General features: G+C 38.5%; 1 protein-coding gene across 4 annotated transcripts in view; it reads left to right on the top strand.

Moving 5' to 3' along the window:
- Positions 1-823: 823 nt before the first annotated feature.
- The window catches only part of LOC134511159 (macrophage mannose receptor 1-like), a 60,651-nt gene continuing 37,367 nt past the window's right edge, over positions 824-24,107 (top strand). The window contains exons 1-7 of one of the 4 annotated variants that reach the window (XM_063324714.1): positions 824-1,092; positions 4,850-5,251; positions 6,748-6,921; positions 11,709-11,873; positions 14,965-15,078; positions 17,489-17,635; positions 22,262-22,444. In XM_063324714.1, the coding sequence (XP_063180784.1) occupies positions 1,032-1,092; positions 4,850-5,251; positions 6,748-6,921; positions 11,709-11,873; positions 14,965-15,078; positions 17,489-17,635; positions 22,262-22,444 (1,246 nt within the window). In that variant the 5' untranslated portion in view covers positions 824-1,031. Of the gene's footprint in view, positions 1,093-4,849; positions 5,252-6,747; positions 6,922-11,708; positions 11,874-14,964; positions 15,079-17,488; positions 17,636-22,261; positions 22,445-24,107 lie in introns of those variants that run through there. The other 3 variants (XM_063324717.1, XM_063324716.1, XM_063324715.1) reach the window with 3 other exon arrangements.

Here is a 24,107-nt window from a genome sequence, read left to right as displayed (position 1 = left end):
CTTTAAATAACAACATGCTGCTCCCCACAAAAAATGCATGGAGAGGTCTCCTACCCAGCACTGGAAGAAGCCATAAAAATCTCAAGACAGACTGTGCTCTAAATGCACCTTTTCAGAAAGAGTAATTAATTCCACCTGGGTGCTTCAGCTTGGATAAACCCAGCCGGGAAGCAAGGTTGGCTTCTTCCTTGCGCTTGATTTGTGCGCAAGGTTTGAATCCTGTTAACAGCAGATGTAGCCACCACAGCCCGAAGAATAAATAAATAAATAAATAAATAAATAAATAGGCTTGATTTCAATTATTGGAGCTCAGAAAATGCCTCGTTAAGACTTTTTCTAAGCCCGCGCATCCCCTCCGGCTCTTCCTTCCCCCCCAACTCCGGGCACAGGCTGCGCCCCCCGCCCCGTCCCGTCCCCGCTTCCCGGCGGCCGCTGGAGCAACCTGCTCGGCAGCGGGGGAGGAGGGACGCGGGGAAGCAACCCAAATCCCGGTTTCCCCAAAGTAGGTCTCTGCTGTTCCTGCAGTCCCGGAGAAACCCGGTCGTTCCGAGCGGGGGTTTGGTTCCAGACTTGGGTTCACCTCCCACAGAAAGGAGGGGGGGAATGTCCCCCTCCCCCCGGCGCGGGTTTGGCTCGTTTTCTTGGAAAACAAAGGGCTGACCCACATGCAAAGCTGACAGAGTGGCAAAGGGGATAAAAAAACCCAGCAAAACACCACCACCACCACAAAAAAACCCCAAACAACCCAAACCCAACCGCCCAGCCCTCCTCTCAGCTATCACCACGTTATCACCTGCATGTGTCTGGAAGGAGGCTCTTCCCTCCGCTGAGGGGGGAAGGAAAAAAAAAAAAAAAAAAAAAAAAAAGGCTTAGGAAAGCAAAGTTTGAACAGCGAATTCCTGTTATTTCAAAACGCCCCATGTGACAGGATATTTCCTTATCATTTCGAGCCCAGAGCTTTCCCCTGATCCACCAGCCCTTCACAAGTGCGGAGGACCTGCCCGGCGGGAAGCCCTCTCCTCACAGCGGCGATGGCTCCCTCCCCACTCCTGCTTCTCCTCGCACTTCTGCCCCGGGTTTTTCCGCTACTGGGTAAGTGTCCGTAGGGGCTTGCGAGGGATGGGTCGCGGAAAAGAGCGGGGTCGCGGCGGACACCGAGCCCAGCCTGACCTGGGGTTGTAGGGGGAGGGAGCGTCAAGGCAGGTGGAGAAGCCCGCCGCCATTTTAACCCCGTCGGTGCTGCCTGAGGGGAGCTTCCATGCGGCGGGGCGGGCCGAGGGGCCCGCCCTACCTGTCTCTTGCACCCTGAGGTGCCCGGTAGGCGAAGATGCCCGATGAGGCGGCCTTTTGGCACCCATAACACCATGGGCACGCAAGCAGGGCTGTCACCGGCCGTGCCTCAGTTTCCCCCCGCTGCCCTGTGGTTTCAGCCCTCGATCGATTTCATGCTGCCACCCAGCTTTCCCTCGGCTGCTGCCTCGCGCCTGGTGTCGGAGCTTTTGCTCCAGTCCTCTGGTCTTCAATGGGCCCAGGGACCTGCTTTTGGCAGGCGTCCTTCGTGGCGGGATGTTAAGGTTGCTGAGGTATTGGCACGGATCAGAGCTGTGAAAACAGGTGAAAGCTGTGTCTCTTGGGGAAACCTGGAGCTCGTACTCTCTCGCTCTGAGAATTACCGTGATTTCTAGTGCACTGCTATTTTTCAGTTGAAGTTTTGTGTCTGCCCTTACCAAAAGCCTCTCAGCATCCTCTGCTCTCCGGTTTGAGGTCTTCTGAAGAACAACTTCATAACACTGCCTTGTAACCTTTCTTGCTTTGTGTAATTAGCAGCAATGATTGTAGGCTATATCTGGTAAGTGAGAGTCTGCTTGGAGAAGACAGTCATCCTACCTGCTTGCTGCCTCATTGCTCCCCCTTCTCTCACTTCTGGCTTTTGGTGTGCTCTTCTGATGGTCTCCATCAGCGTTTAACCCTGGTAGCACTTCACTGGCTTCATGAGTTGCTTCTTGATTTACACTTGCATAATCTGTGATAGTTTGGAAATGCTGCAGAGTGTGAAGCTACCTTGGCATATGGGAAATCTCTACGGTGGAAGAGATACTTGGCCGGTGAGACTTTACAGTACATGGCACAATTCTGTGGATATAAGCTGGGGCCAGAGATAGGCAAATAGTCACTGTGTGGTGGGTAAAGAAAAATGAAAGCCTGTGAGAAAAATTGTTTTAGGATCTACTTAGGACAGTTGAAGGAAAAGATGCTAGATTTCCCTGAATGGGTTATAACGGTGAGGTGAGTTGGTTCCTGTGCCTGGCACATTCCTATGCATTTTAAAGAACCTCCTTCCCAGAGTAATTTTCAAAATATGGATTAGTCTGTTAGAAACTGGTGTAATTCAAAGTACCAAGACTGTGGTACTCATGATCACGCTGTGGTGGACCTTTAAGCGTACCACCTACAGCTCATCTATAGCAAAGAATGGTACCCTGTTATGAGAGCTCTGTAACAAATATTGCTGCAGAACAGTGAAACACAGTAACAGTTATATGAGTCATTCTGCTTAGCCCATTTTACAGACACAACTCATCATATTGACGGGAGCGGTATCAAGTGTTTACAGAGAAGAGTTGGCAGGGCATAGAAAGTGTTGCACAAATACTTTGCTTTTTCATATTCTTCTGGACTATCTAATAACTCACACGGGAAGTGTTGTATGGGAGTCCTCTTCGGTGTCCAAGCAGGCAGAACACAGAAAGGAGACAGGAGCAACTCTGAGTGGAAAGAAATCCTGCAACTACAGCCTCAGCCACAGTTGCTCCTGCATCCTGCTGCCTCCTGTGCTGTCCTACTGTTTTGGTGCCAACTTACTTTCAATGCCTGCTTTTCTGCGTTAGCTCTTTAGCTGCTTACCTGTGTATAATTCCCTGTCAGAGCCCTGTGTGCACTGGGGCCCTTGTATAAGCAGCCGCGTTGTGTTTACAGTCTGCTAACTCTTTGTAGAGGTGCAGTCAGGAAAGCAGAGGACCAAAGATATTCCCCCCCCCCCACTGGCCAGACCTCTTTGTTCAGCTTTCTAACCTTGTTTCTGACGCCAAAACTCTGCACCTTTTCAGGCTTGGGTGCAGCAATCCAGGCTTTCAACTTTGGTGTAGCTTTTTCACGCGCATAGCATCCTCTCTGTTACACCATAAGCGGCATAAAATAAGGCATGTTATTTTAGGCAACAAATGCAATTTTAGTAGCTTGAAAGATCAGGCAGTGTTTTCCACACATGTGAAAATGCCTGACATCTCTTTTACCTAGAAACTTTAAATAAGATTTCAGGAAAGGAGAGTTGCAAGCATTGCATATATCAGTTTACAAGAACATTGTGCTAAATGCTAGTAGAAAAGAAGAATAAAAAAAGTTATCACCACCAGTGATAATTATACATTTCCTTGTATTGTCTGTGAGTAAAACAGATTGGCAAAGGGCAACAATTTCTGTCTCCAGTGCTCATCAGTTTTACACTACTTCCCAGTGAGTTGGAAGCCAAAGGACAGGAGAAGGAAACAACCATGGATGAGATAAGTCTAGGTCAGCTGTTTCTCTGAGAGAGAGGTTATTTGTTCCCAGTTTGTTCTTCTGCAGAAAAATATGATCCTTTCCACATTGGAGCCTCAGTACAGAAGGGAAAGTTTTCTGTGATTAACCTGTTTTCCCCTTAAATATTTCTCCATTATAGAATTTGTTTAATTTGGTAATCATACATGAATATAAATAATGTTTTAATTACCTTAAATTCCCAGAGTCACATAAATTAATATTTCTCTTTCCTAACTTCTAGCCTGGTTAAAATAGTTTTAAGACCTTGTGCATGCTATTACATTATGTGATCCAATATCAGAGAGAACTATTAAGTTACTGTGCTAAAATGTGTCTTGGGGGATCAGAGAGGACAAATTCTCAGTCTTTGGGCAAGACCAGCTCAGAAATGTTGCACTCCATAGTACATACAAGCGTAAGAGATGCTAAAAACTTTTCTAGTGGTTACAATTTTGAAATAAAACTTGAATACATGAAAATGCATGCTGTGAAGCGCTGTTTACTAAGAGGGAGAAATAACTTTGGGAGCTATGAAGAGCCTTGTAGATTTTCATAAGTCATTAAGAGACATACCTGATGATGGCAAATCCCACTGTTGCCAGTATTTCATTCATAATGGAGAAATGTAAGAAAGGAGAAAGAAATCACTGATTACTGCACTTGAGTGAAAAATGAATATGCCGTTCCAGCCCTACAAGTAGCTTGTGTATGAAGCTTAAAAAAAAATCCTTCCCCTCAGTTCAGACTTTAAGGATTTTAGTGGAGCTTATGGGAACAGAACTCCCCACTGTGGGGAAGCAGAGCCTGAAGAACTTAATGGCTGTTGTCATCTCCTCACGCCTGGGAGCCAGGATCAAGGAGCCAGTGCTGCTGGCGTGCTCAGTGTCAACATCTGCAGTGTATGGTGTGCATGCTCCGTTGTTTCAATAACTCCCGTGGCTGCAGCTTGGAATAATACCATGAGTGTGTTTTTCCTCTTCACTTTAAGCCATGCTGTAAAGCTACAGGAGACACTAGATCCGCATCTCAGCTGCTTTGCACTTTTGAGCGTAGATGCTTTCACTGATGCAAAATAGTTGAAATGTCCTCACATCTGAACTGCTTGCATTCTACAGTCACTTTAACAGGTGTAGGCCACAGAAGTACCGCACCTTCTTTTGCTGATCAGATGAGATTTTAACCCCAAGAGTAGTTTCCAGATTCATATTTCATTTAGGCAGTAGGTAAGATTACTTCAAACCAAATGATTCCAGTGTTTTTTGTCTTACAGATACTAGCATCTTCTTAATATATAATGAAGAACACAAGCGCTGTGTACTGGCTCAAAGTTCTAATTCAGTGACTACTGCTCCTTGCGTTCAAGAAAATGAGTCACAAAAATTCAGGTGGGTCTCAGATCACCAGCTTATGAGCGTAGCATTCAAATTGTGCTTGGGAGTGCCTTCGAAGAAAGACTGGGTTCCGATCACTCTGTATCCTTGTGACAAGGCTAGTGAACTTCAGCGATGGGAATGCAGAAATGAGACCCTCTTTGCAATCCAAGGGGAAGATTTGTTTTTCAACTATGGAAACAGACAGGAAAGGAATATTATGCTGTACAAGGGATCTGGTTTATGGAGTAGGTGGAAAGTCTACGGAACCACAGACGATCTGTGTTCTCGAGGCTACGAAGGTAAAGTTCTGTGAATTAATTTCTGTATTTCAAACTCATTTCTATGCGTATCTAATTAAAATACTTAGAAGTGTAGGAGAATTTCCTTCATCTTGTTAATGATCAGTGATTGTGACTTCTGGTGAAATCAGCAATACTTGATTGTGAGCTTTGTTTTTTGAGGGGTTCATTTTGCTTTTTTGTCAAAGTTGTCAACATTCTGATAGATAATTAACCTTGCATAGTGGTGATTCATTTGGAGAAGGAAAAAAAAGTCTATGGTTATTCAGAACACATGTATAACTATCACACAACAGTCAATGATAGCTTTTACTATTTACAAGTGTACGGAAAGACATAGTGTGAGTGTATAGCCTGTTGATTATGTTGTTTGTTTTTTTTTTTTTTTTTCTTGGGGAGCAAATATGAATTATGCTGTAAGAATTTAGCTAACTCTTGATATCTTCAGCTCCAGCATATTGAAGATGCCTTCCTAGGTTTTCAAAGCGAGTTTCAGAGCTGGCGCTGAAGTGTTAGACAAAGAAATAAGATAATTTAAATAGTTAAATTTGAAAAGGTTGTGTATGATACATACATACATATATACATATATGTATGGTAAGTATCTGGGAATACGTTTGGCTTCCCATTTAGTATAGTTTGATAAAAGAAATGGGCACAGAGGGAGGTAAGGATGCATTTTCTAGGGTTTACGCAATGGCTGATTACGGTATTAGTCCTTGGTCTGGAGCCAGAATAAAAGTACCCTAGCAAAGAAAATGATGTGAAAGGAGACGGGGGAAGATGGAGTGATGGCCTCCCATTCCTTCCTCCTTTGTTTTCTAGCAGATCTGTGAGACAGTGGCCTTGGTATGTCATCTCTCCAACAGTCCCTGTCAAGTAGTGTTCCTCTTTATGTTCTCTCAATGCATGTATGTTATATGTGCACACAAAGAAAGCTGCTTTAGTTACTTTGATAAGTTTCATTAAGTCAGGTTTCTGATGGAAAAAAAATATCTTTAGATGCCAATGGAGATTTTATTTGGGCATAATATATTGGAGTCACTCTGTGGTATATATCTTTCAATTTTACATGTGCGTGCTCTTCACTGTCTAAAATGGTCAGCAATTGAGTGGGTTATTGACAGAAGAACCAGCAGTTGTTTGTGCTTAAAAAGAAAATGGCATGTTATGTGGATCCAAATCCACAGTAGTGTGGATTTTACGCTTTTGATTGTTATGCATGTAAAATTTAGCACAGGAATGTACTTGTCTTTGTTCAGCCCGTTCTGGTCAGTGGTCTCCTTAAACAATAAAAATTTGTCTCGTTGTGGACATGGATATCAGCTTAGACCTAGAGAGTAAAATTATCAACGTCCCATTTCTAGTACAGCTTGTATACTAAGCTAGCAAGCTCTGCTTGCTGTAACGTGCTATAATATGATGATAAAGCCGAACTGATATATATGCTATACTTATTACTGCTTATACATTTTTAAATTGTCGTGTCTCCTTAGATACCTACACAGTAAAAGGAAATGCCAATGGAGCACCTTGTGTATTCCCTTTTAAGTTTGGTGATAAATGGTATGCTGACTGCACTGATGCTGGCAGATCAGATGGCTGGTTCTGGTGTGGAACCACTTCAAACTTTGATGTTGACAAGATGTATGGATTTTGCCCATTGAAATGTAAGTTTTGTATGTTCAAGATTCTGCTGTGCTGTTATCCAGCTGCCTGGAAATATTGGTGTCCTTATAATGTGCTTTACTGTTTAAAATACAGTTTGAAATGTTGCATTTTTCTGTCTCCATGCATCCTGCTATCCTTTTAGAAATTACTTAAATATGCAAATATAGGGCTCAGCATAAAAAAAAATTGACCACCTACATCCGGGTGAAAGTGCGTTAATCATATGCTGGAATCTGTAATTACACCATTTACTTAAATAGAAAGTTAATTAGATGTAAAGGTGCTAAATTAGTATATGCAAAAGGCCGTTTAGAAGTTTATGCAGCAGATCTAGAAGCTAGAATATAGCTTAATTGAAAATTAAGACTACTTTGTAGAATGAGTTGCCTTTTAAACATGAAAGTACTTACATGCACTTTTTACTAAATCCCAGCATTTCCCAAATCTGTGTGCTACATAGTATTTAAAACCAATGAGAAGTATTTATATTCTAAATTCCCTGGTTTGAGTATAGTTAGTTTCAATTGTAGTATTATGAATATACAGAACTTTATTTAGAAATGTTGATATTACTTTCAGCAAATTGGAGTATTATGCCTGTATGTATTTGAATTCTTTTAAATTTGAATAAAATTTCCCTGAACTTCTGTAAAATATGTACTAAGCATTTTGTCCGCAATCAGCTGCTTTTTCTGTCATGCTGAGAGAGGTAGCACTTCTCCCTCCCTTCTTCTTTATTATTGTGTTTTGCTGTAAAGCTCCATCTGACCGCAGTCAGAGCTAAGGAGAAAAATATGTCTTTTCTTTGATGTGAAGGAAACAGTGTGGGTTGATCTTAGCTGGTTTGATGATGGAGTATCAGTGTCCTTGCCTGATTGCCATGAATGTTACAGTCATTATTTTAGGCAAATAAAAATTGCATTTTTTTTTCCTATGCCAGTATTATTTTCAAGGTATTAAAAACATGCTGGGAATATAAATCCCATTAATACAGCACATGCAAGATCAACTTAAGAATGCTACATGTCTAGTGTTCTTTGAGTAAAGCAAATAGGAGGCATCATTAAAATTTTGTTTAATTCTTTGGCATAATTCAAGGAAATCCATTCAGATGGCTGTGATTGTTTTTGGAAAAAGCTGCTTTATGCTGATTGCCTGCATGTTTCCTTCCTGATTCTTCAGTATTACCTATAAAATATTCAAGTTTGGGTCATATATTTTAATGAGAGGCGGGCTGTGGTAGTCATCCCTATGAAAGAGGAATGCACTGCATGAGAGATTGATAAGTTAATAAATTTCAACAGCACCTTTAACACAGAACATTTAAGTCTTTGTATGTTGCGATTTATTTAATAAGATTAAAGTGTTTGTTGCTTCATAAACTGTCTGGGGTAGCAAAGGTGCCAATACGAAAATATGTGATACAAACTATTACAACTAATATTACAAGCTAATTTGGTTCTTCAAAAAGATATGCTGATACAGTGATAGTGGAAACTTAAATTCCACAGGAAGAAGCTGGGAAGTATTGCTACATCAGACGATTTTTAGTAGCCTAGGAATACTTGTTCTTTACAGGTTACACTGTGTCTTTTTGTGCTGTATGTTGCACTGCAATGTAAAAGTAGGCTTTGGGAAAGAAAACAAGACCATCAGGAGAGTAAGTCATGAGGTGTGCCTGTAGCTGTATTCCAGTAGGCGAAAGTCCATTGAGGCCCCTTTCTTGACACATGAAAGGGCTAGAATTTCTGTGAGGAATTTAGAAAGCCTTATAAATGATACATAAAACTTGCAGCTGATTAGGAAGGAAATAAATACTGCAGAGAATGAGGAAATATTTAAATAGTCTTGGACTGGTATGTTAATCATTGGGCAAATCTACATCCTTGTATTTATTCACAAATACTGAATTTATTTTCTATGACAGGCTTTTCCCCCGTGCTGCTGTTTCAAGATGTTTTGAAAGGTTTTTCATTGTGATTTTCAGGGTGGTTGAAAATGTTTGGTAAATTGGTGAACTAAATTGTGTGAGGTGATTTGTGTTGGTTCTTCTGATTTATCTGGAACTTGTAACCTGACTCTGGACCTCACGAATTTATCTATGGAAAAAAAAGAGAGGAGCATTTTAGCAAATGACATCTAAGGTGAAGATAAGCATGTGAAGGAAGTTTAGTATACTTTAGACTGTTTTACTATTGACAGCATTATAACTTCATATACTATATTATAAATTCCCATTAAACTGTAGTGTATTTATTATGATATTCCTTCCCTACTCTATGCTCAGAAAGGAAGCAATGGCAGTTATTTTATAGACTGTCTAGCAAGATTTATATCCAGTATTTGTTTGCCATGGTTCTATTCATGTAGTTTCCAAGGATATTGGACTGAGATTACAACTTGTTCTGGATAGATAACTAAACAAACAAGAACACTTTTATTGTTACTGCTAGTCAAAGGCCATATATCAGCTTGCAATTTTGAAATTAAAATCTCTCAGGACAAATACCATATTTTGATATGGTAATCAAGTTGGCATTTTAAAAATTGTAAATGTAATAAATATTTGCATTGTTCAGGACTTTATGACTTTCCTATAAGTTTGAACTTGTCTGTCAAGGACTATGTTTGAAATTCAATGCATTTTTGATCTGCTTTTCTTTTCTTTTCTTTAAAGACTGAGAATGTTCAAAGACACGAATGAAATCTATATTGTACTTTTGCGATTTTGATAGTAATCGTAGTGGAAATAGATTTCACTAATCTCAGTGTATACAAAAATGCATGCTGAATTTATCTGTGTAGGGATAAAGTTCAGCTTTTTCATTCTTTATTTCTAGTTACGTACTAAGTCACTATGCTCTAGTGACAGAGATTGTAGGTTTTGTTTTTCTTTGGGTTTTTTTTTTTTTTTTTTTTTTTTTTTTTTTTTTGTGTGTGTGTGTATGGTTGAACTCGATGATCTCAAAGGTCCTTTCCAACCATGAAGATTCTATGATTCTAAGGACAGGCTGGTTTAACATTAATTTAGTTTAGATGCTAAAATATAGCATTCCAGAAAAGTGATGAATCTTCTGGTTTCTCTGTGGATACTAAGTTTTAAACGATAGCATATAGATTTTACAAGATCCTGCTCCCTGCTCTGTGAAGGCATTTGACCTCATCAAACTCAAATATCAAATTAATTAAGAAATTAACTTTATTTTTATGAAAGACCAAAGTTCTACAGAAGAGCACCATGTGCAAGTCAGCTATAATTTATAAGACTGGAGGAGTGAGGTGGAAGGTTGGATAAATGCCTGAGACTTTTTTACTTCTTCCTCTGTAATAATTGTACAGGACTTATAAAACCCCTTCTATCAAGTCAGAACCAGTTTTCTTTATTGAAATATAGATTTTAATATTTCTGCAATCTCTGTTTTATCCCAGGCTCGTGCTTGTGCACAGGAATTTATGGTCTTGTAGAACACAGTGTAACAAAGAAATTTTGCCTTCTCATAGTCATGGAATATTTTGGACAGAAGTTGGTTTGTGGATAATAATAATGGGATGAAACTTCCCATTTTTAGTCACATGCCAATATTACAGTAGGTCATATTTGATTTTTGTTTTCTAAGGCTAATCTGAAAAGAAGCACTTCAAGAAGCACTTCATATTATCTATAGTTTATCAAATTTAATACAGGAAAAAGTGGAACTGGTTACTGACCTGCTGACATTTAACATGTATCATGGTTTGTCTTGAGTTTTGTTTATTGTACTGTTTTCCTTTTATTTGCACATGTAGATCTTCCGATCTCTATCAATTTGGAAAAGAAAAAGACCTCTTTCTTTCATTTTTTTCACAGCTTGCAAGTTGAGAAACTCTGACACAGGCTGCAGGAATTTCAGTCGTTTTCCCACTGTCAGCAGACATACAGTGATCTCTGCTATATTCTGCTTTTGTCATGCAACTTTAATCTCTTTATGGAGTGTTATTTAGATCAGTGTTGGGGCCTCCTGTAGGTTCCATTTTTGGCAGAGCAAGATTGCACTGTTGTCTGTTGCTGGTTGTGGGGATCCAACTGACATGAGCCAGGAAAGGCTGCAGCAGTGTAAGGAGTGTGGTACCTTCTGGGGCCGCTTCTAATGTTGGGCTCTGCTGGATGAGTTTTTCACTGGTTTGGCATTGCCTAAAAGTGCCAAGTTCAGATATTCAAGGAGATGACAGTCAGGTCACATGGCAGAGAAGAAAGTGTGGTGGTATGTCAGATACATGCTTAAGACAAATGGCAAATTGCAGGAAAGTGTGAGATGGATGCTGATAATGTAAATATTGCCTTCACGGCTTGTGTCTGATTACCTCTCTCACAGTAAGAAAATCCATAGCCACTTTACACAGTACACAAAATTAGTAAAAAAATTGGGGTTTCTTATCTCAGAAAAGTGGTCAGCTTGATATATACCTTAGCTAGCATGGGTCTGGAAGTTTTTAGTCTTTTTCTCCACAGTGACAAATCAATTGTTTTAGCATGACTTCAGCTGCTCATCTACTGCCTTAAACAGCAGCTTTGTTACGCTAGAGAAAACAGGGGCGTTGTTTCATTACCAATGTACTGTCCAACGTGGCTGTCATAGTTTAGCTCTACCCTGGGTTTACTAACACACTAGGGAGCCTCAGGTCTCCTTTTAAACCAGTTGTATACAGCAGTGTTTAGGCTTTGTGTATTTTTATTACACACTTTATTCTGTATTTTTTCTGCCTCCTTCTTCATGATCAGTTACAACATTTCCTTTTCTCCCTGCAGTTAATGGTATTGATGTGTTGTGGAATACAAATCCTTTAACAAACGTCCAGTATCAGATAAACTCCGACGCAGCTCTGAAATGGCACCAGGCAAGAAAAAGCTGTCAACAACAGAAGGCAGAGTTACTAAGCATCACAGAGTTGCACGAACAAACATACCTGACAGGTAGGGTAATATTATCCATCAGTTTTTTTTTTAAAAGTGCATTATTGTAACAGTGACATCTATAGAGCATGTTGCATCTTGAAAATGGATATTTGTTCAATTCTGGTAGTTGGTAGATTTAAATTGTTATCTTGAACAATTCAGCTGGAAAAATCAGACAGATAATGATTATTTTATCCTGATTTAATATTGCCAGAAACTTACAGCAACAAAAAATACAGCAATTAGATAATGCAAACAATAAAGAATGAACGTTGGAATGCAGGAAAATGCAATATAGTTTGTAAACCAAAGATGCAGATACAAAGATTGCATCCTTTTTGTGTTCTACTTGTTGCATATACTAGTCAGCATTTTTTGCCTATATCTTTAAAGCTGTCATATCATCAGTGTGTGCTAAAATATGAAAAGAAAGAAAAAGAACTAATAAACAAAAGGACTTACAAATAGCTTGTTTTATTTTCAATCTTCTTCAGTGTTTTTTGAAGTAATTTCCAAACTTCTCCTCTGAGAAAATTCAGTCTCGAATTAGTGATGAATACATTTGCATTCTACAATGACACAATCTCCTCTTTATTACCTTCTTAAACTGTGTACACACATAAAGCAGTCCACTGATTAATCTATTAAATAGATTAGAAAATATGCTAAATATGTTCCATCAGTTGGAAGATAAACTTTTCTATGCCATAAGCTGTATGTTGTTCTGTGTAAGTTCATAGAATCAGAGAATGATTTGGATTGGAAGGGACATCTTGCACTATATCAGGTGGTTCAAAGCCCCATCTAACCTGGCCTTAAACACTTCTAATCAGGGGTATCCACAGCTTCTCTGGGCAACCTGTTCCAGTGTCTCACCAAGTTAATCATAAAAACTTTTCATTATGTCCAATGTAAATCTACCCTCTTTCATTTTAAAACCGTTCCCCTTTGTTCTGTCGCTACAGGCCCTGGTAAAAAGTCTCTCTCTGTCTTTCTTATAAGCCCCGGTTATATGTTGAAAGGCTATGATAAGGTCTCCCTGGAGCCTTCTCTTCTCCAGGCTGAACAATTCTCTCAACTATTCTTCTCAGGAGGGGTGTTCCAACCCTCTGATCATTTTCATGACCCTCCTCTGGACCCACTGTAACAGGTCCATGTCTGTCTTGTACTGGGGGGACCTGAAGAACTGGATGCTGTACTCCAGGTGGAGCCTCATAAGAGGACTGGAGGGGGAGAATCACCTCGCTTGACCTGCTGGCCACGCTTCTTTTGATGCAGCCCAGGATATGGTTGGCTTTCTGGGCTGGGAGCGCACATTGCTGGCTCATACTCAGTTTTTCATCCACCAGTACCCACAAGCCTTTCTCAGCAGGGCTGCTCTCAATCCACTCAGCCGTGAGTCCATGTTGATATTGGGGACCTTGCACTTGGTCTTGTTGGACTTCATGAGGTTCTCATGGGTCCTACTCCTCAAGCCTGTCAAGGTCCCTCTGGATGGCATCCCTTCCCTCAGGCCTGTCAACTGCACCACTCAGCTTGATGTCATCTGCAAACTTGCTGAGGCTGCACTTGATCCCACTGTCCATCTCACTGATGACATTTAATAGTATTGGTCCCAACACAAACCCTAGAGGGACACCACTTGTTTCTAGTTGGACATTGAGCCATTAAGTGTAATTTGGATGCAGCCGTCCAGCCAATTCCTTATCCATCTAATAGTGCATCCATCAAATCCATATTTCTCCAATTTAGAGGAATGATAAATGCATTTTTAATACTATGAACAGTCTGTTCTGTCTAAACTTCTGTTTTCAATTTAAGGATTTGTTCAAAACATGGGTCTTTTTTTTTTTTTTACTAAGTATGATGAAATTATCATTGAAATTAATGCTCAAGGGAGCAACCTGGCACTGACATATAGAAGTGAATTATTAGTAGGTGTGTTTTAATTGCAAACTACTAGATATTGCTCCCAAATGTATGTGGATATCAGTTTTTCATTCTACAGCTCTCCTGGCAGAACCAGGATTACCTATCATGCCCAGTTCTTGATTGTCTTAAACACAACTTGTTTGTGTAGAAGAAGTACTGGAACACATTAATGTGTTGGTGCCAAATCAGGCTCCTGTATGACATTTCTGTCCTTTCCAGTGCTTAAATACCCCTCCTTTTAACATTGCCATGCCTCAAATGCTACCCATAATGATGGTGTCAAAGACAACTGAAATATATAGAGCAAAATTACATGCTGGCATGATGCCATCGGTAGAAGCATAAATAAATATGTATAGTGCAATGATTTTCTGTGAGGTATGCAGAAATACATTTAATTCAAAAAAATTAGCAGTCATCCAGCTGGGCTTCCAAGTCTTATACGAAAGGCAGAGATGGACAATTGATTAATAATGACTATAAATAATGCTAGAGAATTCAGCAGGACCATACATAAGCCTGATATTTCTAGGTGCTTTTCAGAACTGGAGGATTAATTTGGAACTGGTTTTAGAAGCCTGACGTATCATTGGCTAAAGAAGTGTAATCAGATGAGCTGAAAAATGTTCAAGATGTGCTGTCAAAAAGATGACGTTTGGAATGACCACATTTTAATGTCGTTTGTTAAAATGCAGACAGTTTTTTTACTTTACGGCATTTTGTAAATTTGAAACTTACATTTGTTAATTTTATTGGAAAATAAACTATACAACAGGAAACTATTCACGTTTCATTTTAGAAAACTGATTTTTTGGTTTTGTCACCTTTTGTGCAACTTTATCAATTCAGTATTTTATAATTCTGGAAAAAAGTGATTTGTTTCATATTTAAGATCATCGGCTTATAAAGAGCATGCAGAAGTGTCATTTTGTTTTCTATTGTAGTAAAATTCTCCACACCAAAAACTGTGAAAACTCTAAAACTGCAGCGACCCATGTGAGATGATGACATGTTGTGCAGGTTTAGCATAGCCACCTTAGCTAAAATGTTGAAAGTTGTTAAAACTTCTACTGGGAAAAAGGAGAAGCAGATGGTATAGCTAGAATTTAGCTCTTGTTTTGAGAGTGTTTGCTCTTGCTGTGCATTTCCAGTATCTCTCTTTGTCTCTGTTACCTAGGTTTGACTGGCAAACTGAGTACCGCTCTCTGGTTTGGTCTTAACAGTTTGAATTTCAACAGCGGATGGCAATGGGTTGGTGGTGCTCCTTTTCGATACTTAAATTGGGTTCCAGGTAAGGTTAAATATGTTGCTACTCAGTTTAAAAGGCAAAAAGTTGGTCATCATGTAACATATTTCTTTTCTAGTACTCTGTTCTACAATTATTAGATGTCGTTTGATGTTGAAAGATTCTGACTGTGGCTATAAACACTGTGAGTAATGGCCCTTATGCTAGGGATACACATTGGGCTTAATTTATTATTCACAATGGAAATGGTAGCATCAAAATCCAGAGGCAAGTTTTAAAAGTCATCTATTTACACTTCTTTTGTATATATTCTTGATTTATTCAATTTCTATACGAATACAGAATAAATCTGATGCAATACGTATCTTCATTTGTGAGATTAGACGGCTCAGTGTAGGCTTTTTAAGTTTGTGTGTTGTTTTTTTTTAAAATCTTTGTTTGTTTGTTTTTAAATTCCTTTCCTTTCCAATTTGTTTTTGTTATTTTCTTAAAGATTAGATTTTCATTTTCATTTGCGATTAACCTACCCATGGTAGTAATATGTATCAAACTGACCACATTAGGCTAGTCTACTTTGAAGCAAACCCAGCAACTTCACATTTGTAGCTGCGATGTTGAACTCTGATGCCGTTATTAAAAAGTTGGTCTCTATGCCAACTGTATACATGGTGAAGAAGAGGTGTTTTTCTGGTTTGCTATTCAGAGTGCCTATGTTAGGGTGTCCTTTTGCATGACCCTTCTTCCTTTGCAGTGACTATTCAGGAAGCCTTTGGAGACTAAAGTACATGTCTGAAGTTATGCACTGTAAATACTCCTACTTGCTTTCATTGAGCATGTCACATGTATTTAATCTGCAGTAACTATAAATGTACGCTCCATTGTATTACCCAGTGGCTTCCTTGTGTAGATGAGGCCAAAAGCATATTTTAGGTGGACAGACTTCTTGAGTAGGTAGGCTTTGAAGGGTGAATTGAACTACTTTATAAATAGCTCTCCAGTGGAGTGAGCACACAAGGGTAAACAGATGGGCTGAACTGCAAGTTGCTGTGAAGGTATTTATAGGTCTGTCATCCAAATGCACTGATGAGGATCTGCATGTAATGAAGAGTGGGAGCAAACTGATTGTGAGGTGGAGCCAAAGTAACAAGGGGAGCTGTTCATGGCTGTTAAAAGTGTGGACAACTCTCAGTTGTCCTGTAAAGAATTAGATGGGTTTGGGTGTAACCAAAATGGGCTCCATTTATCTTGAACTCCTTATGTTCCTTAATTTCAGTCAAAGATAATACTCTTTAAGTCCATATAACCTCTTTTATATTTGTGCTATCTCCTTCATGACTTAATATTGGTCAGCCTACCTCTGTCCCATCCCCATTATGCTGGATGTTCAAGAGCTGACTCTTTTTCCACTAGTATATTTTAAGAGAATTTGTGGAAGCTTCATATTCTTCCATCTCACTATCCCTAAATAAATAACAGACAAACATGGGAACTAAGTTATCAACATTTAAACTAAAATTATGCTGGTTAGGCATTTGGGAGAGCTAACTGCTAACAGCTGAACTTTTTTTTGTGCATTAAAACAATTTAAATTTGTACTTTTGAAGCAAGTATATATTTTTCTTCTATGGGGAGAATATATAACATGACTGCAAATATAAAAGTTAACTGTAATCTAATGTAATGAAATCATAATGATATAAGAAATGTTTCAGTGAACAATCTTGCACTCTAAAAAAATATCAGTTTGCTGTGTTTATTGCCAAGTAGTAGTGACACTTCCTTGTTATGTAGTATAACGGCATGTGTTCAGAAATGAAAAAAAACCCCATGTTAAGTTCAATCACATTCGACCAGATCTTGAAAAGTTAATCTGGTTTATTGCAGAAATTTGTTCTGTTCTGCAGGTTCTACTTTTCTTCTAGATGTTTCTGTTAACGCTAATGCTAATCTTCAATTGAAAATATCCAAATATCCTGCTATTGTCATATTGTTTAGACAAGTGAACAAGAAGTTCACATTAGCCAAATAATTACTTATTATTTTTCTGTCTTTACTGTTATACTAAGTACAGAATTTGACTAGCTTACTGAACAGTTTTTTCACCTAAGGATTGTGCTCTGGAGTTTAGACATTCTTCATTTAGAATGGGACAAAACAAAATAAATAGTTGCACTCTAATGCTTTTCATCAAGACTTTGAACCTGTGAAGAGGCTGTTAAATTGTGAACTGGATAAATATCTCAACTTGTGGTTGCTGTGAAAAAAATATGTCTTAAGGGAATGAACCACCCCATTTATTCTAAAGGACTGTGGTGAATCACAACTGCCTATATGTCAATGTATCTTATAATTAAAGCATGGAACAGATTAGAATGTGAGAGGAATGGGGAGGGTAACAATGATGTGCTTATACTTTGTTGTTGTTGTTGAGGTTTTGTTTTGTTTGTTTTTAAAGGACACCCTTCTCCAGAACCTGGAAAAATCTGTGCAGCATTAAATCCTGGCAAAGGTGCTAAGTGGGAGAACCGGGAATGCGACCAGAAACTTGGCTATATTTGTAAACGGGGAAATGCTACTTTAGAATCTTTCATTATTCCGAAAGGTAGGTTTGGTAACAAAACCTCCACAAATTATTAATGACCAGTGGTTTTTATCTGTAATTCTAATAGCCGTTTGTTATTGCACATGGTGAAACCAAGCAAGGGTCTCTGCAGGCTATGGCTTGACCAAGATTCCCTGTAAAAGTGAACAGTTTATACTTCCTTTTTCTTCTGGCCTCCCTACTTCCTGTGTAATAATCTTTCTTCAGTAGCTCCGAGTTCTAAATTGCAGAAATGGTGGAGTTCTCTTTTCCAAAAACAAGCAGAACTATCACATCTTGTTCATAAAATAAAAAGAGAAATAATTTGATGTTAAAAAAGAAAAAGATTTAACCATCTAAAGCCCCATGTACTCAGTGAATCTAGTCTATTTCTTCTTCCTGTCATTTTTACTAGTTATGAGATAGAGTAAGTTTGCCAGTGCAAGTTGGTAGTGGACCAGAGGATTTTTTAATTATTTTGAGAAAGTTAAATAATTACATATATGTAGTTAAATAATACATATATGTGTTATAAATAGATATGTATTTATATATGGATATATAAAATTATTTATTTGTATATATATAAAATATCTAAATTATTTATGAAATTATTTAAAACATATATCCACAGACACTTTTTCAGAAGAAATGTAATTATGGCACTTGCCTAATCTACATAGGAAAGACAAAACAGGGATAAGTTTTCGTAGCTTTATTTAGACCTGTTTCCTTATTAGCTCTCTGTGTACTATAAAAACCTTTTATCTTATTCCTTTGTTTCATCACTCCTTCCTTCTGTTCTTTCCAAGTTTCTTTCTTTTTCTAGGCCATAGAGGTATTTCCACTGGCATTATCTTGTATAGGTTTTAGAAGCAGAAAGCTAAACCATTACTGGATTTCCAGTCCATTTATTAATATGACTTATCAGCAAAGCAGATATTTTGGGAACTCAGTGTTTGACATTTGGCCTAAAAACTATGAGTTTTTAATGCTTTTCCTGCATTTGCCAATATATAACCAGTCCTGTCAAAAACACTTAGGGTAGAGACTTCTGCTTAATTTGTTTTTCTTTATTGCTAAGAGAAAAAAACCACATTTTTTCTCATGAATTAAATGATTTGTCTCATTAATTAAAATTGTCTCAAAAGCCATTTGTCTCATTAATTAAATATTGACATCAACATTTCATGCTTAAATTAATTAAATTAATACTAACATGTTGAAATTGAGCATATTCGTTACCTTAACTGAGAAGGACTTCAGTGGATATTTTAATTATTTCCTAAATTAAGATGTAAAGTTTTGTTAATATTTGTATACAGCTGAAAACCAGACAATTTAATTTATATAGGTTGTCTTAGATTGTTCAGTTGGCTGCTGCTCAGCTTTTCAGGTTTCATGCATAAGTTCTTAAGCACTGATGTCCAAAAATATACTACCAATTAAATACTGGCTGCTACCTTATTTAGATTTAAATTCAGTTTTGGGGAGTCTAATGGCCATTTCTTTCTTATGCATTAGGCTTTTGATTCTGCCCCCTCTTCCCCCGCAGTTTACTAGTAATTTGGAGTAAAAACAGAAACGAGACAAAAGTTTTCGATTGTACAGAAATTGCTGAGTAAACTTGTTGACAGGTGAACCAGAGATTGTCAGTGATTCACTTCATAATATATTTTCCAAAATGTCCTGTGGGGGGAAGTCATAAAAGGGATGAGCATGCAATCATACAAGGTGTTAAGTGCCCTCAGCTTCTAATGATGTGAAGGAAAACTCATGGCAGATGATGTTTTCCTGACTAGGGCTCCTGAGTCAAGAAATAAATTATTCGCGAATTCACCCATGCACTTAGTTGTGCACTTAACATTAAAAACAGAAGCAATCCTTTGAAATTTAAACCCTAGAAGTTACAACTGAGTCTAACAAGGCAGTATGTGAGGACTCCGGGACACTTTACAACAGAATATAATCATGCTTGTGTCCAAAATAAAATAGAGAAAAATCTTTATAGAACATTTATTTATGTTGCAGATGAAGATTTTCACAAAGCCAACAGCTGTACGATTTTTTTTTTGTAGCAGAAGTGTTTTTTCCAGCAGGGGGCCACATCATTTTATGCATCTAAGTGATGCAGAATCTTTGGGCTTTAAAGCATTTGTGCTGTAATACAGCAAAGTGGATTAATAGGAACCTGTTAATTTGACACTCAAAACTTGCATATTTTTTAACTTAATTTTCTAAGGAAAGGCTGTCTGTCTACCTCCACAAAGTGACTGACAAAATAGATTTCATCCCAATCCAACAAAGTGTAGTGTTCTTAAAGTATTAAGTTTCTAATATTTCATAAAACATTAGATTAGAGGAAATAAATGCTCTTAGTGTCACTGTTGTGACTGCTGTGTGACCTCTCTCTTACCAGACTACAGAGAATGAGCGTGAGAGAGAGAAAAATGCCTGAATCATGAGACACACTTCACATAGTGCTTTCTCGTTTTTAGACACCCAAGCTAATCACTATGAAATCTTCAGACTTCAGGAAGCCAAGCTTATAGTTTACAAAAGCATTTGCTCTCTGTTTGAGGAATAACCGTTCTACGATTACAAACTTCATTTCTGTATCTTGATCTATTCCACAGTAATTTCATCAGTTTTATATTTGGAATAACATTTTTTACACATTAATGTGATTTCCTGTGTTGCATTTTATTTGTTTTAATTTGCATTGCTTCTTTTGCTTAAGTCAAATGAAGCTTAGAGAGTAGTACTTGTTTCCATTAGAATAAAAAATAGATTGTATGGCTTTGTGTTGTCATGTATTTTCTTTAAAAGGAGAATAGGGAAGCGCAGAATTATTTTTTGCTGAGTACTGGAAATTAGGAACTGAAGACTTTCTTTTACTGAGAAATCCCCAGCTATGTCATTCAATAAGACTTGCACCAAAGAAACTGGACTGTCAACTGCTTTTCTTGTTTTGTGGCCTGCAACAAATTCACTGGTGTTACTGGATTTACGAGTAAAAGAGCCTCCCACCCTGCCATAGCTCCTTTAGTTTTTACAGCAATAGTCTCACAGTCTCTTTTGGTCTGAAAAAGAGACGCTCACAGACTCAGTAGGGAATATATACCTTTGTGACTGTCCTTGTAGCCGTATCTGAACTGCTGATGTCTGTTCTATGCAGTGTTTACAGTTTGCAGAAGGGTGCACTAAGTGTGTTGGAGGTGCATATATGCATAGATTTTTTTTCAAAGCCTATATTTATGCCTAGATTTTTTTTCTGACTGTTACAGCAAATCACTGTACAATGCATATGCTCAGAGCTGAGACTAGGACAAATTAGGAAGCTGTCTGAAGCATCAGACTGACCTCTACAACAGCATTTGCCACTTCTGTCCTCTCTCGTTTCTCCCAACATACATTCAGTTTGTTTTTTTGGGGTTCCCCCACTCCCTACTCCAGTTCTTCCTCTCCTGTGGAAGGACTGTCAGGGCTCTGACCAAGCGCTGAGCCCCTTGTCCTGGGGTGACAGTGTTCAGTTTTACTTAAACTTTGTGAGAACATGCTAGCGCTTTTCTGAGGCAGGTCTGCAAACAGCAGACTATGTCTATAGCTGTGCTAGAAATCTGTGTTGTGACGCTTTAGTATACACTAATCATCAGCATATTCCAGTTGAAACAGGATATGCTCTTGCAACCTGGGCCCGACTGGTCATGACTTTGAATGCCTACTTAAATATTTCTATGGAATGTACCCCACGTTCATGCACAAACACATTGCTGCTGCTTCCTTGACATTGACAAGTTTTTTGGCCAACAGAATTTCTGCAAACCTGCTGTCCTTGTTCTACTCTATATATTGGTGTTTGCTAAACCCATCTGCTGATTACAAATAAAGTGCTGCAAGAATTATGATTTGTTTCTGCAACAGCAATATTCTGTTTATTATATGTTCGGATGGCACTCCTCCCAGGGCTGAATTGTTTGCTGAACCGCGCTGTGGTTGTTGGCAGTACTCTGGTGCTGTTCTGTTGAACTTTTAAAAACAAGTTTTAAGCATAAATCTTTTAGTTTGACAGCATAATTTTCTCAGTGAAGCTTTTAAGAAGGATTCCTAAAAGCAGCATTCTTATTTGGGTTATCTCGTGATCCTGTAGAAGCAGTTATTTTTTCTTTGCTAGTCTAGCAAATGGGGCTAATCCATAAAGTGACTAAGGTTTGGGGAAAAAATTACCTTCATATATATGTTTTGTAAGCCCAGGTTCTTAACATATAGCTATACATCATGGAGGAGGGAGAGAAATGCTCACATGAGTGTAGAAAAATGATAAAGCAGAGCTCTGCAGACCTTACCTTTTAGTATGTATGTATGCATATAGAAGTCAAAACTGTCTTTTATGGTAATTTTTAATTCTGTCTTTTCACAAGTTGCAACTACTTGTTTGGAACTCTAGTGTTCTTTTAAAAAAATCTGGAAGTTTCAACTTTTAGTCATGCGTGCAGGTTATAATCCCTGCAAGTATTTTTCAGCTTTGCTGTTCTTCATGGAAAAAAAAATATAATTAATTTCTTTGTTAAATCTTTCCTTATGTGATTTTCAGTCTTCAGTTAAGAATAGAATTCTGAAACTCTTTATGGTCATTCTTCTTTTCAGAGACTATTGTGCCTATTAGGTGTCCTGATCAATGGATGTCATATGCTGGTCACTGTTACATAATTCACAGGGACCCCAAAATGTGGAAAGATGCCTTAACATCTTGCAGGAAAGAGGATGGGGATCTGGCGAGCATCCATAATGTTGAAGAGTACAGCTTTGTTATTTCTCAGCTTGGGTACCGTGAGTATTTTTTTACAGTAACATATATCTTTCTACTAAGAATATGAAGAGTTTTGAATGTGTTGTATCTGTTAATAAAAGGAGGAGACTGTTTAAAAAAAATTAAAATAGATGAGGGGAAGCAAAGCCTGTTGGTGAAAGGCAGTTTGGGAAGATCTGGGTCCTGTTACAGTACTTCCATGTCCATATTTTTCAAGTCACACTGCTTGTGTTTCTTCTGAACAAAGAAGCTCTCTGTCTCAGTGTGTGGGTTCAGATGTGCCCCAAATTAAGTATGATACTTACACACTTGGTTTCTGAGCGCACACTCAAGTTGTTGCAAGGCAAGTTAAGCTACAGATGCTGTGTGTTCATTAGGGGAAATGTAACCATGCTGACACTGAGGCAATTTTGTGGTTGCTGTTGCTTTACATGGACCAGATTTTGCATGTAGGATCAGTTAGTGCTTTTTGATGGGAGGAGCATATTCCCACCTACGCATGCTTCTTTGCAGTATCTGATCCTATGTGTGTTTTTAGTGCCAGGTGAGTGTAAGTTAGTTTATCCTTCACGGAAAGTGCAGTAAGCTGCCTTGGGCTGCGGTGTACTTGGGCTGCAGTGTAACAGCAATCCTGGAGTGGCAATCATAAAATAGCTGATATGTTTTAGTTTTGTATCTTAGCCAACTCCATGGCAACTTGTGCTTGTCTTCACATTCCTGAAAGAGTGATTTATTGTTCTTTCATGAACAACATGAAATTTTTACGCTTTCAAAGGAGATTATTAGGAAAGGTGGGACTTGTTAGAAATAAGGCTCTAAAGGAAATTAGTTGTATTTTCACCTTCCTCCTTGGAAGTAGATTATTTCATAGTTTAATGCCTTCTCCAAAGACCTTTCCTGAACTGATTGCTCTCCACTGTTTTTGTAGAAGTGAATGTTTCTGAAAGGCAGATAGTCCTGAAGGAAACCAGGCTCTCACATATGGTACACTCACTGCAACAGACTATTTTGAAAGCATTCTTTTTAGAGGAGTAAAATTGGAACAACTAAAGAAGCCTTTTAAGGCAGTTTATGACAGTATCAGATTACCCTTGCTCACCACTGAAATGAGAACACCATGTATTGCAGTGCCTAGAAAATCTTGTCTGCATCAGAACTCTGCTGCAATGAGTGCTGTACAGAAAGAACAGAAGTCTGTCTTTGTGCCAAACAATTCACAGTCCCAAGTAAAAAGAAGGAAGAAGGGGTACAACTAGATGAGTATTGTCATAGTAGCCAAGCTTTTGTTGGCATCGCCCACAAAGGAGAACTTTAGAGAGGAACATGAAGAAGAATAAAGAAGTGCATTCTGGATGTTTACACAGAATTCCAGCATGTGATACGGCCCAGTGCATGTCTGAGAGAGTGGGAAACAGCTTATTTACAAGTGGCTGGGAAAAAAATAATCTTGGTATTTAGTCACCCAGCTTTAGAGATGATTGCAAAACTCTATGGCAGCATTTCTTCTTCAGAGGAGAAAATGTTGTGTAGGAGCAGGCTCCATGGAACCAGAAATAGCTCTTGATCATTTCTGATTTGCATGGTTTATTTAGATGTCTTTGGTGTAATCATGTTGTTAAAGAATGCTATTTATTGTTTGTATTACCATGGTGTGAGACCACTATAGTAGGAGCTCTGGCCATG

Source organism: Chroicocephalus ridibundus, chromosome 2 (assembly GCF_963924245.1).
Source record: "Chroicocephalus ridibundus chromosome 2, bChrRid1.1, whole genome shotgun sequence".
Classification (NCBI taxonomy): Eukaryota; Metazoa; Chordata; class Aves; order Charadriiformes; family Laridae; genus Chroicocephalus; species Chroicocephalus ridibundus.
The sequence above is the reverse complement of the archived record's forward strand: the minus strand, read 5'-3'. Positions and strand labels throughout refer to the sequence as shown.